The following is a 20,528-nucleotide window of genomic DNA, read 5'->3' as shown; positions in this document are numbered from 1 at the left end:
CCAGGGAACGTAGAAACTTCTCTGCGTGTGATGTTCTTCCCACTGGGGGTTTGGGAGAATTTTCATCTAAAATCAGAGACTATTTTCACTTACCTGAAGGGAAATGGAAAAAAGGACAAAGTTGGGAGTTCTTAGAAAGCTACATTTATTTAAATGATGGGAATAATTTTCTTATTTTTCATTTCCTGTTTGTTTTCTGAATAGTTTTTAGCTGAAACGGTAGTCTGTAGTAGAAAGGTTGTGATGGTGATTGCTTTTTGAAAATTACTTTTAGCAAAATCACCTTTGTGTCAGTAGCCAGTACATTATTTGTCCGTAAAACCCAGAAATGACTGCTGATTTAGTACAACTCGTTTTGTAGACCGAACCTCAAAGAGGTGAGATGTCTTACCTAAAATTATGAAACCTGAGATTATAATCCAGTTCTCTTTGACTCTGGAATCAGTGCTGTTTTCTATGATGCTCACTCTGCTTTTATTTCTTTGGGTGGAGAGTACAGCCTCTGGAGAGTGACTGGGTTAGCATTTTGGCTAACCATTTTCTGGCGCTGGTGACATATCTGAGCCAGGGTTTCCTCCATATAGAATGATAATAATGATGCTTGAATTGGTTTGATACATGTAAAGCTCTTTAACTGTTAACTGCTATTACAAAGATTTATTTACCCAATTCATTGTTAATAACTTTAAAGTTTTTTATTTAGATATATCAGTTGGTAAGGTTTCTTCTCTTTGTTTTCTCTTACTTGACTTATTTTACCTGGGCAAGTTTATAAACGTTATTTTTTCGCTACCTCAGTCCAGATACACACTTTTTGGAATTTTTGAAAAATTATTTACTTTAATTTGCATTATTATTGCCTTCGTTTTATCGAAACCATAAACTTGAAATACAGTAGTGAAATTTTGGTTGTGATTTATAAATAAATTTGTGTATTTGAGGAACAGTAAGTACATTGAAAATTTCTTTATCTAAATAATCCAGTTATAAATAACAAATATAATTGCTTGAAATCATTTTATAAAATGTATTTTCTTCAACTTCTACTTTCTAACTTAAAATAATATTGTATTCTTTTCTAGTTACCTGCTGTACCATGCTATCTTGCAATATATGTGGTGAAACAGTAACCTCAGAACCAGACATGAAGACTCACCTCCTAATTGTTCACATGGAAAATGAAGTTACATGTCCATTTTGCAAGTTGTCAGGTGTGAATTATGATGAAATGTGTTTTCATATTGAAACTGCTCATTTTGAGCAAAATGAACTAGAAAAAAACTTTGAGAGGATTAATACAGTACAGTGTGGAACTTCCAATAGCAGGAAGGACAGCACCCTACAGTGTAGAATGGAAGTTAATTCAAGTATTCATTCAGCTTGTGCATCTAATCATCCGAAAATTTCAGCTCAAGGCCCGCCTAACAATGGTATTTTAAAACATAAAGGCTTTCATTCAGAGAACTTAACTGAATCTAGAAAATTCCTGAAAAGTAAGGAAAAACAGTCTGACCGAACCAAAATTAAAGGATCAATTTATGAAGCAATGTATAGTCCTCCTGAATGTCCATTCTGTGGAAAAATAGAAGATTGTAGTCAAGATATGGAAACTCATGTGAAAACAGAGCATGCCGATCTTTTAGACACTCCGTTAGAAGGTAAAGTATTCGTTTTATATAATAAGTAAGTAACAGTAGTCTCAGTTTAATATGTGGTGTCCCAAAAGTTGATTTGTAAATGAGATCACTACAAATGTGTTTTCAATTTGTTTATAACATTGTTCATTTGCCATTATTGCAATATGAAAATACAATAATGGAAAAGAGTTTTGATGCAAATAGTAAATGTTTCAGCTACATTGAAAATAGTTTTAGAAACTTTCTGAGGAGAAATACACTCAGAGTCCAGTTTGCAGAGGCCATTTTTTTTTTTTTTTTTTTTGTGGTACGCGGGCCCCTCACTGCTGTGGCCGCTCCCGTTGCATAGCACAGGCTCCAGACACGCAGGCTCAGCGGCCGTGGCTCACGGGCCTAGCCACTCCGCGGCATGTGGGATCTTCCCGGACCGGGGCACGAACCTGGGTCCCCTGCATCGGCAGGCAGACTCTCAACCACTGCGCCGCCAGGGAAGCCCTGCAGAGGCCATTCTTTTATTTACCACCAGCCCAGTGGCATCTGAACTGTCTGGAACTCAGATTTTGTTACCAAGTTCTAGTTTGATTCTGTTATGATCAGAGAACAAACTTTATGGTTTAAGTTCTTTTGAATTTCTTGAAACTTGTTTTATGGCCTAAGGTATGGTATATGGTCTATCTCAGCACATGTTCCATAGACACTTGGGGAAAAAATGTGTGTTCTGTGGTTGTTGGGTCGAGTGTTCTATATTTGTCAATTAGGGTATGTTGTTTGATCGTGTTCAGATCTTCCATGTCCTTGCTGATTTCCTGTCTAGCAGTTCTACCGGTTTTTGGAAGGGAGTTGAAGTCCCTAATTATAATTGTGTATTTGTCTGTTTTTCCTTTCAGCTCTATTAGGATTTGTTTCATGTATTTTGAGGCTCTTTTATTGGTGTATACACATTTAGAATCATGTATTTCTTTGATACCATTGAGTTTTTAAGAGTAATTTATATATTTTGGATGCAAGTCCTTTATCAGATAATGTTTTATGCAAATATTTTTTCCTGGTCTGAGGCTTGTCTTTTCATTCTCTTAACAGTGTCTTTCACAGCACAGAAGTTTTTACTTTTAATGAAGTTCAACTTACTTGATTTCTTCTTTCATGGGTTGTGCTTTTGGTGTTGTATCAAAACTCCTTGCCAGACCCAAGGTCACCTTTCCCACGTTATCTTCTAGAAGTTTTAGAGTTTTGAATTTTACATTTAAGTCTGATTCATTTGAGTTAATTTCTATAAAAGGTTAAGGAGAGTGCATAAATTCATTTTTTGAAATCTAATAAATGCTATTTTTTAGGGAAGTTTCAGGTTCCCAGCAAAATTGAGTAGAAAGTACAGAGATTACCCGTATACCCCCTGTCCCCTTATCCTCACAACCTTCTCCATTATTCAACAACCCATACCAAGTGATAGTTTGTTAAAATCAGTGAATCTACATTGACACATCAATATCACTCAAAGTCCATAGTTTACATTAGGGTTCACTCTTGGTGTTATATATTCTACAGGGTTTTTTTTGGGTTTTTTTGTTTGTTTGTTTTGCGGTATGCTGGCCTCCCACCGCTGCGTCCCCTCCTGTCACGGAGCACAGGCTCCGGACACGCAGGCCCAGCGGCCATGGCTCACGGGCCCAGCCGCTCCGCGGCACGCGGGATCCTCCCAGACTGGGGTCGAACCCGCATCCCCCGCATTGGCAGGCAGACTCCCAACCACTGCGCCACCAGGGAAGCCCTATTCTACAGGTTTTGACGAATGTATAATTACATGAACCCACCATTTAGTATTTAGTATCATACAGAATAGTCACACTGCCCAAAAATTCCTCTGTGCTCCACCTATTCATCCTTCCCTCCCCCTGGCAACCACTGATCTTTTTACTATCCATATTTTTGCCTTTTCCAGAATGTCATATAATTGGAATCATACAGTATGTCGCTTTTTCAGATTGGTTTATTTCACTAAGTAATGTACATTTAAGATTCCTCCATGTCTTTTTATGGCTTGATAGCCCATTCTTTTTTTTTTTAAGCGTTGAATAATATTCCTTTGGATGTGCCACAGTTTATTTATCTGTTCACCTACTGAAGGACATCTTGGTTGCTTCCAGGTTTTGGCAATTATGAATAAAGCTGCTATAAATGTCCATGTACCGGTTTTTGTGTGGACAGAAATTTTCAATTCATTTGGGTAAATACAAGGGAATTCATGATTCTGGATCATATGGTGACAATGTGTTTAGTTTTATAAGAAACTGCGAAACCCTTCCAAAGTGGTTGTACCATTTTGCATTCCCACCAGCAGTGAATGAGAGGTTCTCTTGCTCACATCCTTGCCAGCATTTTGTGTTGTCAGTGGTCCAGATTTTGGTCATTCTAATATATGTGTAGTGTTATCTTGTTTTAATTTGCAGTTCCCTAATAACATAATAACATTTTCGGTACCCAGTATCAGCCAGGTCTTGGTCTTGTAGAGGTACCATTTCTTCTGTCTTGGGCATGCTCCCAACTAGGGCATTTGATCCCAGTGTCCTGCTTTTTTGCTGAATGCTTGAATTCTGCATGTCACCACGCAGTTTGGAGGGTACTGAGAATCCAGCCCCCAAAGTCCATATCTGAACTGGTCTCTACTTACCATTTGATTTTCCTTTTTCCTTTTCTTTTCTTGTTTTGACTACGGAGCTAAATGTTTATTATTAATATTTTCCTTTATTGTAAGAGGTTTGTGCTTATGCTCAGGCTTTCATCTTGACCCTAGAAGTAGAAAAATTGCTTTAAATCCAACTACAAAGAGCTTTTACTTATTTAATAAAGTTAGTGGGTAGTAGAGTCTTTGACTTGGGGTGAAAAATTTTAAGGTTTTAAAAATCAAACCAACTAAATTATATCTCTAATACAGATTGTAATCAACCACTCTATGACTGCCCTATGTGTGGGCTCATCTGTACAAATTACCATATTCTCCAAGAACATGTTGACTTGCATTTGGAAGAAAGCAACTTTGGACAAGGTATGCCTATATGTTTAAAGATAAGAATGTCATGATTTAATTTCTACTTCCTAGGATACTATCTACTTTTTAGATTAGTGTTATAGAGGGAAAAAAAAACCCACACTGGTTAAAAATAAATCTGTCCCTTAAAAAATTCTAATACCGCTTCAACTTTTTAAAGAAGTTCTTTCACAGAAAAGTTATAAAGGATGAACTATTGTGACTAACAACTGAACTAGGGGTGTGAATCCAGGGTTTTGACCTAGAACATCAGTATTTAGAAGACAGTGAAATATTGTACAATTTAAAAAATCTTTTTGATTTATAAGTTGAGACCATTCTTTCAGCAGCTGGAAGTAGTTGAATTTAGCATCTTGTCAGTAAAAATTGTTTATGAACTAGGAAGCTGCCATATGGCACATATAATTTTAAAAAGAATATGAACTATGAGACTTAAAAGTTTTTCAAGTGCATTTTCAGATACTCTTCTAGTTTCTTTATTACCACCTACTAGTTTTATAAGAGATTCTAAAGTTTTCCTCTGTCCCCTATTTTTTTTAATAGTGGTATGGATTAAGTAATCATGAGGGTGCCTTAGAAGTGGAAAGATCCTATATGATTTTCACAATTCCATTGAAACAAAATGTAATGTAGACCTAAAGAGAAACCAATTGTGTTCTACTGGATTTCAGTTTCTTAGGGTACATAGATATCTCCTGTTAATGCAGGGGTTTTTAGTGTTCATTATCAATGATCCTAGCACCACTTAGTGATGTCCAGGGACAGCATTACCTGCTCACTCAGCCTAATACGAAGATGAGAATTACTGGAGTAAAGATGGAACAGTTCTCTACTGTGGTGGTTCTTTACTAATTACTATGGAAGAATAAATCTCTGAAGTTGAGAGTCTAATAGTTCTTACTTTGTTTATGATAAGCTTTGTATGGGTACATAAATTATTCTGTAAGCCTGTAGTGGGTAATGAGAGAAAAATATGGTCTGAGTGAATCACTGTTGATAGCTTCAGAAGTATGCTAAGAATCAGTTTTGAATTGCATATTTCTACCAGTGGAAGTAGGGACAAATTAGGAAGATGTAGCAGAGGCTGAGAGATTTGAAAGGAAAGAAAGAATATTCAAATACATAATTAAACCATCAAATTGGGAGGTCAAGGAGATGCTGGCCAGAAGACACTCACTAATGGATCTGTGGGACACTGGGTAGAGAGGAAAAAGGGCAAGATGTTCCATAGTTGTACTATTTGCTTAGGGGTCAGACTGTAATTAAGTTACAATCTAATATCTGTACTTTGCAAACTTACATTTTTACCTTCTTTATTATTTCCTTCCTCCCCCTAGTATTTCTTTTAAAAACCAATATGCCTTATTTTTGTTAATGAGGGGCACTGCTCAAGGGTGCTACTTAATTTCTCTAAGTTCTGGTTTCCTTAGTAGATAATAATACCTAACTTCCTAAGGTTGTTATGAGGATCCAAATGAGATAATTAATAAGAAGTGCCTGTCACAGCCTAAACACTCAGCGAGTATTAGCAATTTAAGTGGAGGTTATACCCTTACAGAAGCAGTCCAAGTTCTGCTAGATTTGTTCTCAGTGTTTCTGTGACATCGTAGTCATGAATAAATGGCAAAATAATAGCATTTACTCCTTTTAAAAAATATGTATTAACATATAAGTGAGCCTTTATTTCAGTAGTTATTTTATTCTAAACATTAAAAATGTATAATAGGTATGGATAGAGTCCAGTGTTCTAGAGATCTGGAATTGGCTCAACAGCTTCAACAAGAAGAAGACAGAAAGAGGAGATCTGAAGAATCAAGACAAGAAATGGAAGAATTTCAGAACCTGCAGGTACAAAGATTAATAGCAATTATATTATTTTGGTTTGGTTAGAGTTCTTATTTTTCAAACATGCTATCAAGCCTTCAGCCTATTATTTTTGTCTTTATTATACAAAATTTTTTTTTACATATATTTTTTATAGTTCATAACAGCCACCATTTATAAGTACTCATTCTGGTCATGTACTAGGGTGAACACTTTGTATAAAGTATCTTAAAATCTTCACTGCTCCATGAAGTTATTTTAGACTTTTTTTTTTAACAGAAGATGAAGAAATGGAGACATAAAGTACTTAAGTAGCTTAACTTGCTCAGGGTTTGGCAGTATTAAATGGTAAAGCCTGGATATAAACCTATGTCAATGGGAAAAATTAGGAAATTGAGACTCGGAATTTTAAGTGTTTGTATAGGTACTTAAAACAGAAACTTAGAATTAATGTCTCCTGAGTCTTAAATTCTTTTAGTGATTGCAATTCAGGCATTTAGAAAGAACCATTTTTAATGGAAAATGCTTTTTGATGATGTTTGAGACTTCATTTTTTTTAGGTGAGTGGTGGTATCTGTTGAACTAAACTGGTAGCATCTATTATATTTTTAATGCATTAAAAATTTTAACATCTTTTTCTACTTTTTTCAGACCTAATTTGCTGTAGACTATGATGTCATCTGTGTTAATAATGCTCATATAGTTTTTGAGTGTTCTTTTTCTATGTGCTAATAGGGTAATGTATGAGTAAAAAGGGTTTATGATTGAATAGGTTTGAAAGTGTCCACTTAAACAGGTTTGTGTACTTGGGGTCTTCTCAAAGCCTTTAAAATACTAATATGCATTGTACATATCATAATCTTCCTGATCTTATTTGACCTCTTACTTTTTTTCTCCAGTATCTTAGACATGGCTATTCTTCCTTTGGAATATCTAATTTAGGCTATTTTTCTCATTCATGATTCATTTATTTGCAAAATTATTTTCCCACCAGGATTCAGAGGAGAAAAGAAAGTTGGCTTTTCCTAAGTCGTCTTTGCCTTATATAATTTTGAAACATTTATCAATACAAAAACTTTTCGGTGTTTAAGGGAGTTTATTACGTAAGTTTGCAGGTTACTTGTTCAGATCTCAGAAATGTTTTCCATAGGGGCTGTTTTAACATATTATTGTCAGTGTGCAAAAACATAGTTCATTCACTACATAGAATGAATACCTGAATGAATTATGGATTAAGTAGGCCTTTGTAGGCTAGCCTAGGAACCAAATAACAAGTACTGACAGGTTGTCTTGAAAAAATCAGCAATATGGTCAGAACTCATCTGCCTTTCACAGTACCATTAGTAGGAAGACAGGATTCTCTACTTTCCCTACTACAAGGAAAACAAGTCTCTTACCATGATGGTTGTTTGTAGAGAAAGGCTGCTATTAACTTAGGGATTTTTTTGTGTGTGATTTATTTTTCATAAAAATCTTTAAGTTGACTTGTATAAATGTCTATAAACCAGAATGTTTCAAAATATATTTCCAGATATAAAAAATAGTGGGAAGTTTCCATCCTCATTAATGTAAAGGGACATAAAAATTAAGTCATTTGTTTTTATGTTCAATAGAGACAATATGGTTTAAATAATTCTGGAGGGTACAAGCAACAGCAGCTACGAAATATGGAGATAGAAGTAAATAGGGGAAGAATGCATCCATCTGAATTTCATAGAAGAAAAGCTGATATGATGGAATCACTAGCTATTGGTATTGATGATGGAAAAACAAAAACTTCTGGTGAGTATTTAAACATCCAAATCATGGTTTTAATATTCCATACACACTGAAGTAATAATCAGAATTATTTGAATTTTGTGTAATTTTCATAACCCATAGTTTATATAGTTTTAGGTGAGACTGTGTGTTCAAGTAATTTTTTGTTTGTTGTTTTAAAACTCCTGAACTTTTATTTTTATAGTAAATAATTCACTTAAAAATAATTCACTTTTATATTGTGTCAATTTATTTGACATTTGGAAACAAACCTTTTAGAAAAGTTTTTAAGTGCTTACTATGTTCTAGACAATTGCTGTCTAGTAGAATGTGAGCCACATAAATAATTTTAAATTTCCAGTAGTCACATTAGAAAAAGTAAAAAGGACTAGGTGAAATTAATTTTAATATTTTTCCAGCGTGTCCATAATATGTCGACGTGTAATAGGTATTAAAAACTGTTAATGGGATGTTTTACAATTCTTCAAAATCCAATGTGTATTTTACTTTGCAGGGCATCTCAGTTTGGACAAGCCACACTTCAGGTGTTCAAATAGCCACCTGTAAATAGTTTCTACCGTATTGTTCAGTACAGTTTTAGATACTAAGACCTTTATATATATTGTATCATGTAACTCTCAAAAGAAAAATCTTGTGTACTCTTCGATTTTTCTGGATGAGGTCATTGTGACTTAGGTTAAATTACTTTCCCAAGGTAAGGTTACATAGCTAGTTATTGGCCCAGCTGGTATTCACAATCAGATCTGTCTTGTTGCAAAGAATGCCATTTTTCCTGATGTTTTTAACATTTTTTTTTAACATGTCTGTTAGTATAGTTTAAAAAAAAACCAAATTATATGGAAACAGCTTTGTTCCCACCACCCAGTTTTTATGAAATTTAATGTTTTAAACCTGTAAACCCTTTCATATGTATTTTAAACCCCTTGCGTACCCCTCATTCATTCTGATTTCTGTCCTCCACAAAGGGAATCATTATCCTGAATTTGGTATTTATCAGTCTCATATATGTTTTAATAATTTTATCTTATATGTAGGTTTCCATAATAATACATAATCTTTTATATTTTAAACTACGTGTAAATTGGTATACAATATGTATGCTTTAATTGGATTTGCTTAAATATATTGATTCTTATAACTGTACTTCATTCATTTTGATTGCTGTATAGAATTTCCTTGTATACTTAGGTTGTTTCCAGTGTTTTATTCTTACAAATTGTGAACAGGTTTCCCCCTCAAGAGTTTCTCTAACATCCAGACTGGAAATACTAGATCAAAGGGTATTTGCATAATTAACTTTGTTAAGGGTATTATGGAGTTGTTTTCTAAAATGGTTGTAATCTACATTAGCATCAGTGTGTTCTGACTTATACTTTGTATCGTGACACTTTTTAATTTTTGCCATTTAATAGGGCATGAGAGGAGGATACATCTCTTAATTGTATTTCTCGGATTACTCCTGAGTTAGTTTCTTCTGTAAATAACCTAGTCCCTTCCTTTTCCCCTTCTCTGTTGGGTTGTTTGTCCTTTTCTTATTGATTTTTGGAAGTCCATTAAGTATTCAGGATACTAATTCTTCATTGATTATATGAGGAGCAAATATCTTCTTCAAATCTATAATTTGCCTTTAAATTTTGTACATGGTGTCTTCAATTAGACAGAATTTTAAATTTGAATATAATTGAATTTCTTAATCTTTCCCTTTATTTGTTTTCTAAGTGTCTTGTTTAAGAAACCCCCCCATCTTTGAGATCATAAACATATCCCTTTATATTGTCTTTAAATATTTATACCCTTAAAATGGATAACCAACAAGGACCTACTGTATAGCACAGGGAACTCTGCTCAATATTATGTAACAACCTAAATGGGAAAAGAATTTGAAAAAGAATAGATACATGTATATGTATAACTGAATCACTTTGCTGTACACCTGAAACTATCACAAAATTGTTAATCAGCTATACTCCAATATAAAATAAAAAGTTTTTAAAAAAGTATATATTTTTTTAAAAAGATAGTTCCTTCACATAGATCATGGTATTTTTTTATGCCAACTGGAAGTGATTTTAGCACATAAAAATCAACTCACTGTGATAAACCATAATATGGAAAAGAATATTATATGTATAACTGAGTCACTTTGCTGTACAGTAGAAATTAACACATTGTAAATCAACTGTACTTCAATCAAATAAACTAAAATTAAAAAAAATAGAACAAAACAAAAGAAAAATTTATGCCTGCTTTTCATATTCAGGAATTCCCTGGTGGTCCGGTGGTTAGGACTCCGCACTTCCACTGCAGGGGGCACAAGTTTGATCCCTGGTTGGGGAACTAAGGTCCCGCAAGCGGCACTGCCAAAAATATAAAATAAAATAAAGTAGCCGTTACTAAAAAAAAAAATTATACCTTGCTTTTCATATTTTGACTTTTAATCAACTTGGAATTTATTTGTGCATATGTCTGTGTGAGAGAGAGGGAAGGAGGGAAAAAGTTGAGTGAGCGAAAGAGAAGGTATGGATCTAATTTTTCCCCTTATTTGTAGTGATACTTATAATACTAAGTTGTTATTGCTTGTTTATCTCAGTACCACTTAGCAAATCTGTACTGTCTCCATGTATTTGTAACACATATGTCATATTTTCATATATCCATACGTCTGTTTCTGAAGGCTGTCTTTATACTTCAAGGGTCTCCCTGCAGAAAGTTTCCATACAGGATAGGACTTCCCAGCAGATGTGTAATATGATGCATTAGGGTATATAGGAAGAAAATATTAGAACTTCTACTTGTCTTTAATTTATGGTATCCTTTAATTTCTGTTTATACATATGTTTTAGAGTTACTGGAGAATATAGTAGTGTATGTATAATTTAAAATAAATATATCTGTAAAAGATTGAAGAACACTGACCTGTAATGTACTGTGTCCTTTTTATTTAGAAGTAATCGATTTAGTGCTAAAGATTTTTTTTTACTCCCTTCACTCATTTCTCCCATCCCCCCACATCCTGCCTCTGGCAAAGACCAGTCTGTTCCCTGTACCCATGAGCTTGTTTTTGTTGCGGTGGTGGTGGTTGTTCTGTTGTTGTGTTTTTAGATTCCACATGTAAGAGAGATAATGCAGTATCTGTCTTTCCCTGTCTGACTTACTTCACTTAGCATAATGCCCTTAAGGTCCCTCCACTGTTACAAATGGCAAGATTTCATTCTCTTCTGTGGCTAAATAATATTCCATTGTATGTATGTATGTGTGTGTTATCTCTTCTCATTTTGTTTTTTGTTGTTGTTGTTACATTAATTTTTTTTTTATTGGGGTATAGTTGATTTACAATATTATATTAGTTTCAGGTATACAACATAGTGATTCAGTACTTTTTAGATTAAAGTTATTATAAAATATTGGCTATATTCCTTGTGCTGTATAATATATCCTTGTAGCTTATTTATTTTATACATAGTAGTTTGTACTTCTTAACCCCCTACCCCTATTTTGCCCCTTTTTCCTTCTCTCTCCACACTGGTTAACCACTGATTTGTTCTCTATATATGTGAGTCTGTTTCTGTTTTGTTACATTCCTTTGTTTTATTTTTTAGATCCCTCATATAAGTGATAACATACAGTATTTGTCTTTCTCTGACTTATTTTACTAAGCGTTATTACCCTTCAGGTCCATCCATGTTGTTGCAGATGGTGAAATTTCATTCTCTTTTCTGGCTGAGTAGCATTCCTTTGCGTGTATGTATGTGTACCACAATTTCTTTATCCATTCATCCTTCAGTGGACACCTAGGGTCTATATCTTGTTTATTATAAACCGTTATGCAGTGAACATAGGGGTGCATATATCTTTTCAAGTTAGTATTTTTGTTTTCTTCTGAAACAGATTGGCTTGCTGTGTCATATGGTAGTGAAATTTCTGGATCATATGGTAGTTCTAGTTTTATTTATTTGAGGAACCTCCATACTGTTTGCAATAGTGGCTGCAACAGCTTTCAAAAGTATGCAAATATATACAGTCCTGTTGGACTGCTAGTATAAGGCCTGCTGACCAGGTGATATGGCAGTGTCCCCTGGGTGACAGTCGCAAAAATCAGGGTTGCACACAAGTGTATGGGCTCTTTTCTGGAAGTTACTGGTAAGCTGGAGTAAGAGGGAGAATGCCAAGGTGGCATCCACAGCCTTCGTTCCTTGAGAGCAGCTCCCTAGTCCACTAGATATGTGCCAATCCTGAAGCTTGCCTCCCAGGCTGAATCTCTAAGACAAAGAAAGAGGCTGCCTTCAGAGAAAGACTTGGGGATATGCCTCAGTTTTTTGTCTGTGCAGTGCCCTGGAGATGGCGGCCTTCTAAGAATTGTCTTCCCGATTGCCATAGTCCTGTGAGACCCAGGAATGCAAGCCCTCCTGGCCACCAGAATCAGGCTGTCAGGGTGGCAGCTGTGAAAGCTGGGGTACCAGGCGTAAAAACCAGGACACCAGCCGTGTGTAAGGCTCCCCTCCAGGAGACACTGGCTCTCTGAAAACTTCCCTAACCTTGGGAAGGAAAAAGAAATCCAGATCCAGGAAATCCGGACTTCCAAATAAAATTTGTATTTTTTGTTAGTTATGCAGATGTTAATTGAAGCTGCTCTCATTTGAAGAGTCTCATTATTTTAACATTCTATATTCTATATAGAATAGAATAGAATTTAACAGAAGGTACATTCATCTTGGAAAATATCTAAAGACATTTAGGTGCGAAGAAATAAAGAACTTTAATTATGAGGAAATTTTCCTTTAAAAGCAAGTGCTATGATGTGGTTACTAGGACAGTATTACATACACAATGAGGCATCATTGAGTTAGTAGTAACTATGCCAAAGTATATTAGAATGTACATTACTTTTTTTCCCTATTTTTCTATTATTCCACCTCACTCTTAAATGTCTCTCAAATCTTGATCTCTTTATCAAAGTCTGTGATACTGAATCTCACATTAATTTCTCTGAATTCCTAGAGTACCCATTCCATGCTACAACATTTAGTACTCAGTTATATAGCATTTTAATTGTTCTTTTTCTTGACGGTGAGTCTAATCTTTTTAAGTTCCCTGGAAATGGTTATAATGGTCTATATTTCTGTCCTTCATAGTGTAGGCACAGCTACAACTCTTGGTTCCTTTAATTGTTTTGATTTATTGACTCTGCCTTCTTAAAGACAAAAACCCATTTTCCTATAGGATAATCTTCATTCAAGTAAAGTATTTAGTGATTGCCTTTTTGGTGCCATGTTCTATGTGAGAAAGTATGGGCTATCCAAATAAGATTTTCCTGCCAATAAGCTTCCCAGAGTCTGTAAAGTATACACAAAGAACTGTAGAATTCTGCCATGAAATATGACCAGTACCTAGGAGACACAAGTAAAATGTAGTGATTGTTCAGAAAAAGAGGACCTTTTTGTTTGGGGTTATGGAATCAGGAAAAGTGTTTACAAAGACTGTAGCATTTGCTTCTGAAGGGATCAGTAGGATTTTGAAATACAGGGAGAGTTACTAGAAGGAGGAAAGGGATAGAATCAGATGTACCCTGTCCTAACACCTTGTTATTCATGCTATAGCACTTATTATAATCTGGGTCCAGGAGGTTTTAAGGAATATTGTCATAATACTTTGTATCCTCAATGCTTAGCATAGTGCTAAGTATTTTAAAAGTGCTTAGTAAATATTGTGATTGAATGAAAACTCCATGGTCAAAATCATGTTCAGTTAGGCCACAGCCAAAATTGTGGCAAGAAGAGTGGTTTGAAATAAAGATAAGTTAGAGGATAGCCTGCTGTGGGCTTCATATACCATGGATTAAAACTATTCCATGGGTAATAGGAAGCTATTGAAGTTTTTAAATTGAGAGCAAATTGACTAGGACTGAGCTTCAGAAAGAATGATGTCCAGCAGAATGTATAATAAAATGGGGGGTCAAGAACATTCATTCAGCAGTGTACTTTTATGTGCTGGCCCTGCAGATGCAGAAGTGAAGGAAGCAAACAGTTTCAATTCAGCATAATAAGTAATATGCTAGTATTAGGAAACTCTCATAGTAGTAAATAAGCAGGACAATAACCAAGATTATATCAGTAAAAAGATAAAGAAGATGGAATCAACAGGATTTAGATGTGGCCCTTGAGAAAGAGGTTGATATTAGAAATATATGAGACAGCCATAGAAAGATGATATCCCTCTAAACTTTCTAAATCTCTTTTTCACTTTAGGAATTATGGAAGCACTTTATAGGTATTATCAGAATGCTGCCACAGATGTGAGGCGTGTGTGGCTTTCTACAGTAGTGGATCACTTTCAGTCATCTTTTGGTGACAAAGGTTGGGGTTGTGGTTACAGAAATTTCCAAATGCTGCTTTCATCATTATTGCAAAATGATGCTTATGATGATTGCTTGAAAGGTATGTGAAATACGATACCCTGAACTTATCATCTGATAAAGTACATTTGATGTGGAATGAATTAATATATAGTAGGCACAATTAATAGCTTTAATAAAGATGTATTTTAGTGGATATTTACATTAAAAACCTGAATTCTGGTTGAAGGAAGAGAAAATGATATGGTAGAAGATGTCAGAAATAATGGCATAAAAACTGTAGGTTCCTGTAGAATGTATGGTGTACTGCTAAATGATATTATTCAGTACTTTACTGTCATATTACATATTTGCTTTGTATAATTTTAGGTATGTCGGTTCCTTGCATTCCAAAAATTCAGTCTATGATTGAAGATGCATGGAAGGAAGGTTTTGATCCCCAGGGTGCCTCTCAACTTAATAACAGGTTACAGGGAACAAAGGCCTGGATTGGAGCATGTGAAGTATATACACTTCTGACCTCCCTAAGGATAAAGTATGTACCTAAAAAACCAAGTTAATGTTATTGTCATATCTGGGAAATTTTTGTTATTGTGGTTTTTTTTTTATCAAAGGGATAGTTAAAAAATAAAATTTAAGTAGCATTAAAATGAAAGACTTACAATGAAAACCAGCAACTCATTCCCCATTTCATGCTCTTATCTATTCTCAAGTCCTGTCTCTCAGAGGCAGCTGTCACTTCCATTGTTTTGTTTGTTTGTTTGTTTGTTTGTTTGTTTGTTTGCGGTACGCGGGCCTCTCACTGTTGTGGCCTCTCCCGTTGCGGAGCACAGGCTTGGGACGAGCAGGCTCAGCGGCCATGGCTCACAGGCCCAGCCGCTCTGCGGCATGTGGGATCTTCCCAGACCGGGGTGCGAACCCGTGTCCTCTGCACCAGCAGGCGGACTCTCAACCACTGCGCCACCAGGGAAGCCCACTTACATTGTTTTTAAATAATATGCTTTCATGGCCTTTCTTGGTTTGTCACTTTTAGACATTGTCTATTGCATTCTCCTTATATCTCCCATCTGTTTCCCCTCAATTTTTGTAATATGGTTAAATCTCAGTTTTTATTAAGTTAAAGTCAGGGTTTACATCATGACTGTGTAAATATTATTCATTGCTGATTTTATATCTTTCCTGAAAAGCTTTTTAAAATTTTCTTTGAGTTAAGAATTGCCTTTCCTTTTCCGTTTTACAGTTTGGCTGCATCATGGTCAAATTTTTCCAAAAACTCCATTTATCATGAAATCTGAGGTGCTCCTTATTCCTGGACACCTTTTTCTTGAAGCTGTCTTTCCTCTGCTCTAGTCTGCATTATTTGCCTTCTAGATCCCTTCCACAGCTCTAATCATGTTGCATTTCTTCACTGTTTTCTTGAATTGGGTCCTGGATTTTTCCTGGATTCCATGTGTCCCTCTTTTTTGGATTACTCTCTTTTGCTTGAACACTTCCTTTATTAGCCTTCTAAGAAATGGTACCTAGTCTTATTACGTAAGTGATAGTTTGTGTGGCTGTATTATTCTTAACCCAAAATCATTTTCAAATCAGATCAAGTTGTTACTCTGTTGACTTCTAGCAATCAGTATTACTAAAGAGAAGGTAAGCTGCCATCTGATTTTTGTTCCTTTGTGTATAACCTATTTATTTTCTCTGGAAGTTTTTTTGCATCTTTTCTTAGCCCCGATACTATGAAAATTCACCATTGGATGTGGGGCTTTGATTCATTGTGTTGGGCATTTGTTTTTCCTTTTGAATCTGGAATTGTAGGCTATAAGATCTCAGTATAGTGGTTAAGGGCTTAGACTTTTTGAAGTAAGATTGCCTACAATTGATTCTAGCTTTCTGCCTACTAGCTCTATGACTTAACTTGTCCTAGTCCCACCATTGATAAAAGAACATGTAAATAGTTACTGCTTCATAGAGTTGTAGTGATAATTAAATGAGATAATAATGTCCTTAGGACTATGACTGACATGTAGTAAGAGCTTAGAGGTTAAATGTTGTTTGATAATTATGATCCCTCCATTTTCTTTATTTTTCTTTCTGGAACTCCTGTTAGTTGGCCACTGAACTTCTTTGACTTTCTTTGATTTTGTTTTACTATCTAAATTTACTCAACGTTATCTCCCAGCTACTCTATTGAAATTTTTATTTTAACAATCATGTTTTTAATTTTAAGGGGTAATTTCATACCATCGTATTCTTTTATGGTTGTAAAATTTTTTTCCAACATTTTCTTTTTTTCTATTCCTTGCATTTTTCTGTATCCTCCATGTTAAATTGCTTTCATGTCTATTTATTTTAGTCTTTTCCATTTGGAAGGCTTTCTTGTAACTTTTAAAAATCCTTAGCTGTCTGTTCCTAAAGTGAAGAATGAGGCACTAAAAAGCTGACTGGCGGACCTCGGCTTTCAAGAGACATCGGAGATAGATGCTTATGATCATCTTTAATGGAAAGTTTGCCTTAAGCTTCATGACTCTATATTAATTGCTTTTACTTATATTCGACCTTTTTTAAAATAGTTGTTGAGAAGTGTAAATAGTGCTCCTGTTTAAAATAGTTTGGTTTATTCATGGTTGACTTCCTCTTGAGGAAACAGTACCACCATGGTCTGTTGCCAAATAGGAGATAGATAGATAGATGTATAGATGGGGGTACATACAGGTTTTTTATGATCTTTACAGGTATTCTTTTCTTGTCTATTATTGAAATTTGAGAGAACTGACAGGAAAAATATTTAGGATATTTTTGATAGCTTCAAATGGCTGTTGAGGAATTATAATTAGAGGTCGGCTTCTAATTGATCATCGGGTTTAGAGACTTTGGAGTAAAAGTCCCTATGTCTCAGGTTATAGGTAGACTTTTAAAAATCAAGTATGACCCTCATTTACTACTAATGGAAGTTTTATATGTCAGAAAATTTTTGTAACTTTTATATCTGTCATCAACCTTAAAAGTTATTTAAATAATTTCCTCATAAAATAAGTTTTCCGATAAATAATAAAATTTTTATTTCTTCTTAAGAAAATGATGATGAAATAAAATTAATTCTAAATTAAGAATTTTTTGTATTTTATAACTCGATTGATGAAAAAATTTTTTTTAATATTTTTCTAAATAATCCATTTTGTCAATTTTTTTTATAGGTGTCGTATTATTGACTTTCACAAGTCAACTGGCCCTTTGGGTACACACCCTCGCTTATTTGAATGGATATTGAGCTACTATTCTTCAGAGAGAGAAGGGAGTCCGAAAGTACTGTTTACATCTAAACCTCCTATCTATCTTCAACATCAAGGTTAGTATAACTTACAGATACTAAGTATAACTTATAAGACAATTTATTTTTATGAGACAGGCAATTGGCTTTTGCTTTAGGATACGTTAAGATTCTGATAATTAATGGGAGGAGAGGAGTATTGTGACATTACTCTTATTTTTAGAGCTGTATTGTCATCATGACACATTCTAGTAATGGATGATGTCCTTGGTATTTTCAGGGCCACCTGGTTCACTCTCCCTTTATTGTTCATCCTTTACATTTTCCAAGGCTTTACCTCACTTCAGTGAGGCCTTCCCTGACCATCTTTTTAAAAAATTCATCTTGTTATTCTACCCCCCTCCAACAATGGCATTTCCTATCCCTCTTCCCTGCTTTATTTTTCTTTATCTAACATGATATATATAAACTTTACCTATTTACCTTGTTTGTGGAGAATTCCTTCCTATTAGAATATAAGCTCCATGAAGGCAGAAGTGTTTGTTTTGTTTGCTTTTGTATCACTAACTGCATGGAATAGTGCCTGGCATATGGATATTTCATAAAATTTGTCAAATGGATGATTTGGATTGACAGGAGGAAGGAGAAGTAAATATTAGGAATTTCATTGTTCAGGATACAAGCTAGAAAGTTTAAGCCCTTCCCATTGAAGTTCTGGTATGTATAAATTGACTCTTGTTTACCTTTTGGAACCATGAGACTTTTTGTTCTTCAGTAGGTAAATTTCAAATCCATTCATCTGAGATAATTTGAATAAGAAGGACTATGGGATTAGGAAAGAAAAACTAAAATATACGGCATAGTGAAAGTAGAATTTTTTGCCATGAAGCCTTTAGAAAACTAAAATTGAACAAAGAAAACTGAAAGTGTCTTAGAACTGAAAGAACTCAGCTAACCTATATGTCAGAGGGACTGACTGTATTTATATTCTAAATACACATGTGCACACACACTATATATAGAAAGTGTATATAGTGTGTCTATATGTGTGTGTGTATATATAGTAACATATCTGTATATAGCTACATATAAGTAGATATCACACACGCACACACACACACATATATATATATATATATAGCTCTTACTTGATTTTTTGATAGGTCATAGTCAAACAGTTGTTGGAATTGAAGAGAGAAAAAACCGAACATTATGTTTACTAGTATTTGATCCTGGATGTCCTTCTCGAGAAATGCAGAAACTCTTAAAACAAGACATGGAAGCTAGCAGTGTCAAGCAACTTCGGAAATTTGTGGGGAATTTAAAACATAAGCAGTACCAGATAGTGGCAGTAGAGGGTGTTCTTTCTTCAGAGGAGAAAATTGTAAGTATCTAAATATTTATTATGTGAAGCTTGGACAGGTTGGACTTCAGAGTATAAAATTTTTAGCTAACTCCTAACACCTCATTCTGTAACATTAGGTTGGCAAAGATATTTTGTATGTCATTTAATTTCTGGAATGAACATCTTTAAATTTCAAATGGTACCTAATTTTGTCAAATATTTTACTTAGAGCTTCACAAAAATATTTAATTTTATAATACATAATTTAGTTTTTAATGTCAGGGGAGTAATGAAAAATGGCAACATGTATGGTAAGAAAAAGCTAACTTAATCCAAGGAGTTCTAACTCATATTGGTCTCATAATTACTGTTTATTAAATGTGATTCTAGTGATTCCTGAGGCTCTGTGTTAGGCACTTGGATATGTTGGATGAACTATTGGAGATACATATATCACACTATTGAGAGAGTGAAGTACTCTAATAGGACACATACACTTACTTATTGGATATATACAATTCCAGAAATTAACTTCAATACAGTTACCTCTTTATCCCTTGCATTTAAGTGATGAGTAGTACATTATAGAAGAATTCCTAGGAATTGGAAACCCTCCACTTGTATAAACTGAAGCTATGTGGTAGCATATCAAGTCTAGAAAATACACAGTTCTCAAATCTTAAAGAAAAAAAAAATGTCCCTATTAGAGTACTTCACATTTGTTTCCCTCTAAAGAGAGAAGAGATAGAGCAGTAGAAAGGAGCGTTTATGAAGAATAATAGGATCATGAGGGAAAGGACTAAAATTGTTTGAAATGAGAGATAGAGCTAGAGTAATCTTTTCAGCATCACAACTTGGGATATACAGGCAAGGACTGTTTAAGACGTTCTTCAGTTTAATTACGATACATTAGAGGTTTCTTTGCAATGACTTAAATACCAAAATTGCATTCATTTTTTTCACCCTATCATTAATTTGGCTGAATAAAGTTAGAGGTTCATTTTAACTGTTACAAAATACCAAGATGCTTGTTCACCAATATACCGATAACTTTTGACATCATAGGTGGGGTTAAGATGTTATGGAAAAGCCCGAGTGAACTTTTTGGCCTACCCAATATCATGGAGGCTAGCTGCACATTTTATTTAGCTGTTAGCTTTCTGGTCTTGGAAAGTGAGACCTTGGTGGTGGTTCTCTGCTTGTAGCCCCATCTCTATCTCTCCTTCTCTCTGTTTTTACCTCTCTCTGACTTTGAGCCAGGATTTTTAATTTTGATTCATTAT

The 20,528-nt window shown here is 34.6% G+C and overlaps 1 protein-coding gene across 6 annotated transcripts in view; it reads left to right on the top strand.

The window, feature by feature from the left end:
• ZUP1 (zinc finger containing ubiquitin peptidase 1) overlaps positions 1-20,528 on the top strand; it is a 43,146-nt gene that overhangs the window by 463 nt on the left and 22,155 nt on the right. For 5 of the 6 annotated variants that reach the window (XR_009558734.1, XR_009558733.1, XM_060283479.2 and 2 more), the window contains exons 2-9: positions 1,083-1,658; positions 4,570-4,680; positions 6,410-6,531; positions 8,121-8,289; positions 14,532-14,720; positions 15,008-15,173; positions 17,827-17,978; positions 19,064-19,284. Coding sequence is in view for 4 of the 6 variants with exons in the window: in XM_060283479.2 (XP_060139462.1) it covers positions 1,097-1,658; positions 4,570-4,680; positions 6,410-6,531; positions 8,121-8,289; positions 14,532-14,720; positions 15,008-15,173; positions 17,827-17,978; positions 19,064-19,284 (1,692 nt within the window). In the remaining 2 variants the exon portion in view is untranslated. Of the gene's footprint in view, positions 1-1,082; positions 1,659-4,569; positions 4,681-6,409; positions 6,532-8,120; positions 8,290-14,531; positions 14,721-15,007; positions 15,174-17,826; positions 17,979-19,063; positions 19,297-20,528 lie in introns of those variants that run through there. The other variant, XM_070043446.1, reaches the window with a different exon arrangement.

Source organism: Globicephala melas, chromosome 14, assembly GCF_963455315.2.
Source record: "Globicephala melas chromosome 14, mGloMel1.2, whole genome shotgun sequence".
Classification (NCBI taxonomy): domain Eukaryota; kingdom Metazoa; phylum Chordata; class Mammalia; order Artiodactyla; family Delphinidae; genus Globicephala; species Globicephala melas.
The sequence above is the reverse complement of the archived record's forward strand: the minus strand, read 5'-3'. Positions and strand labels throughout refer to the sequence as shown.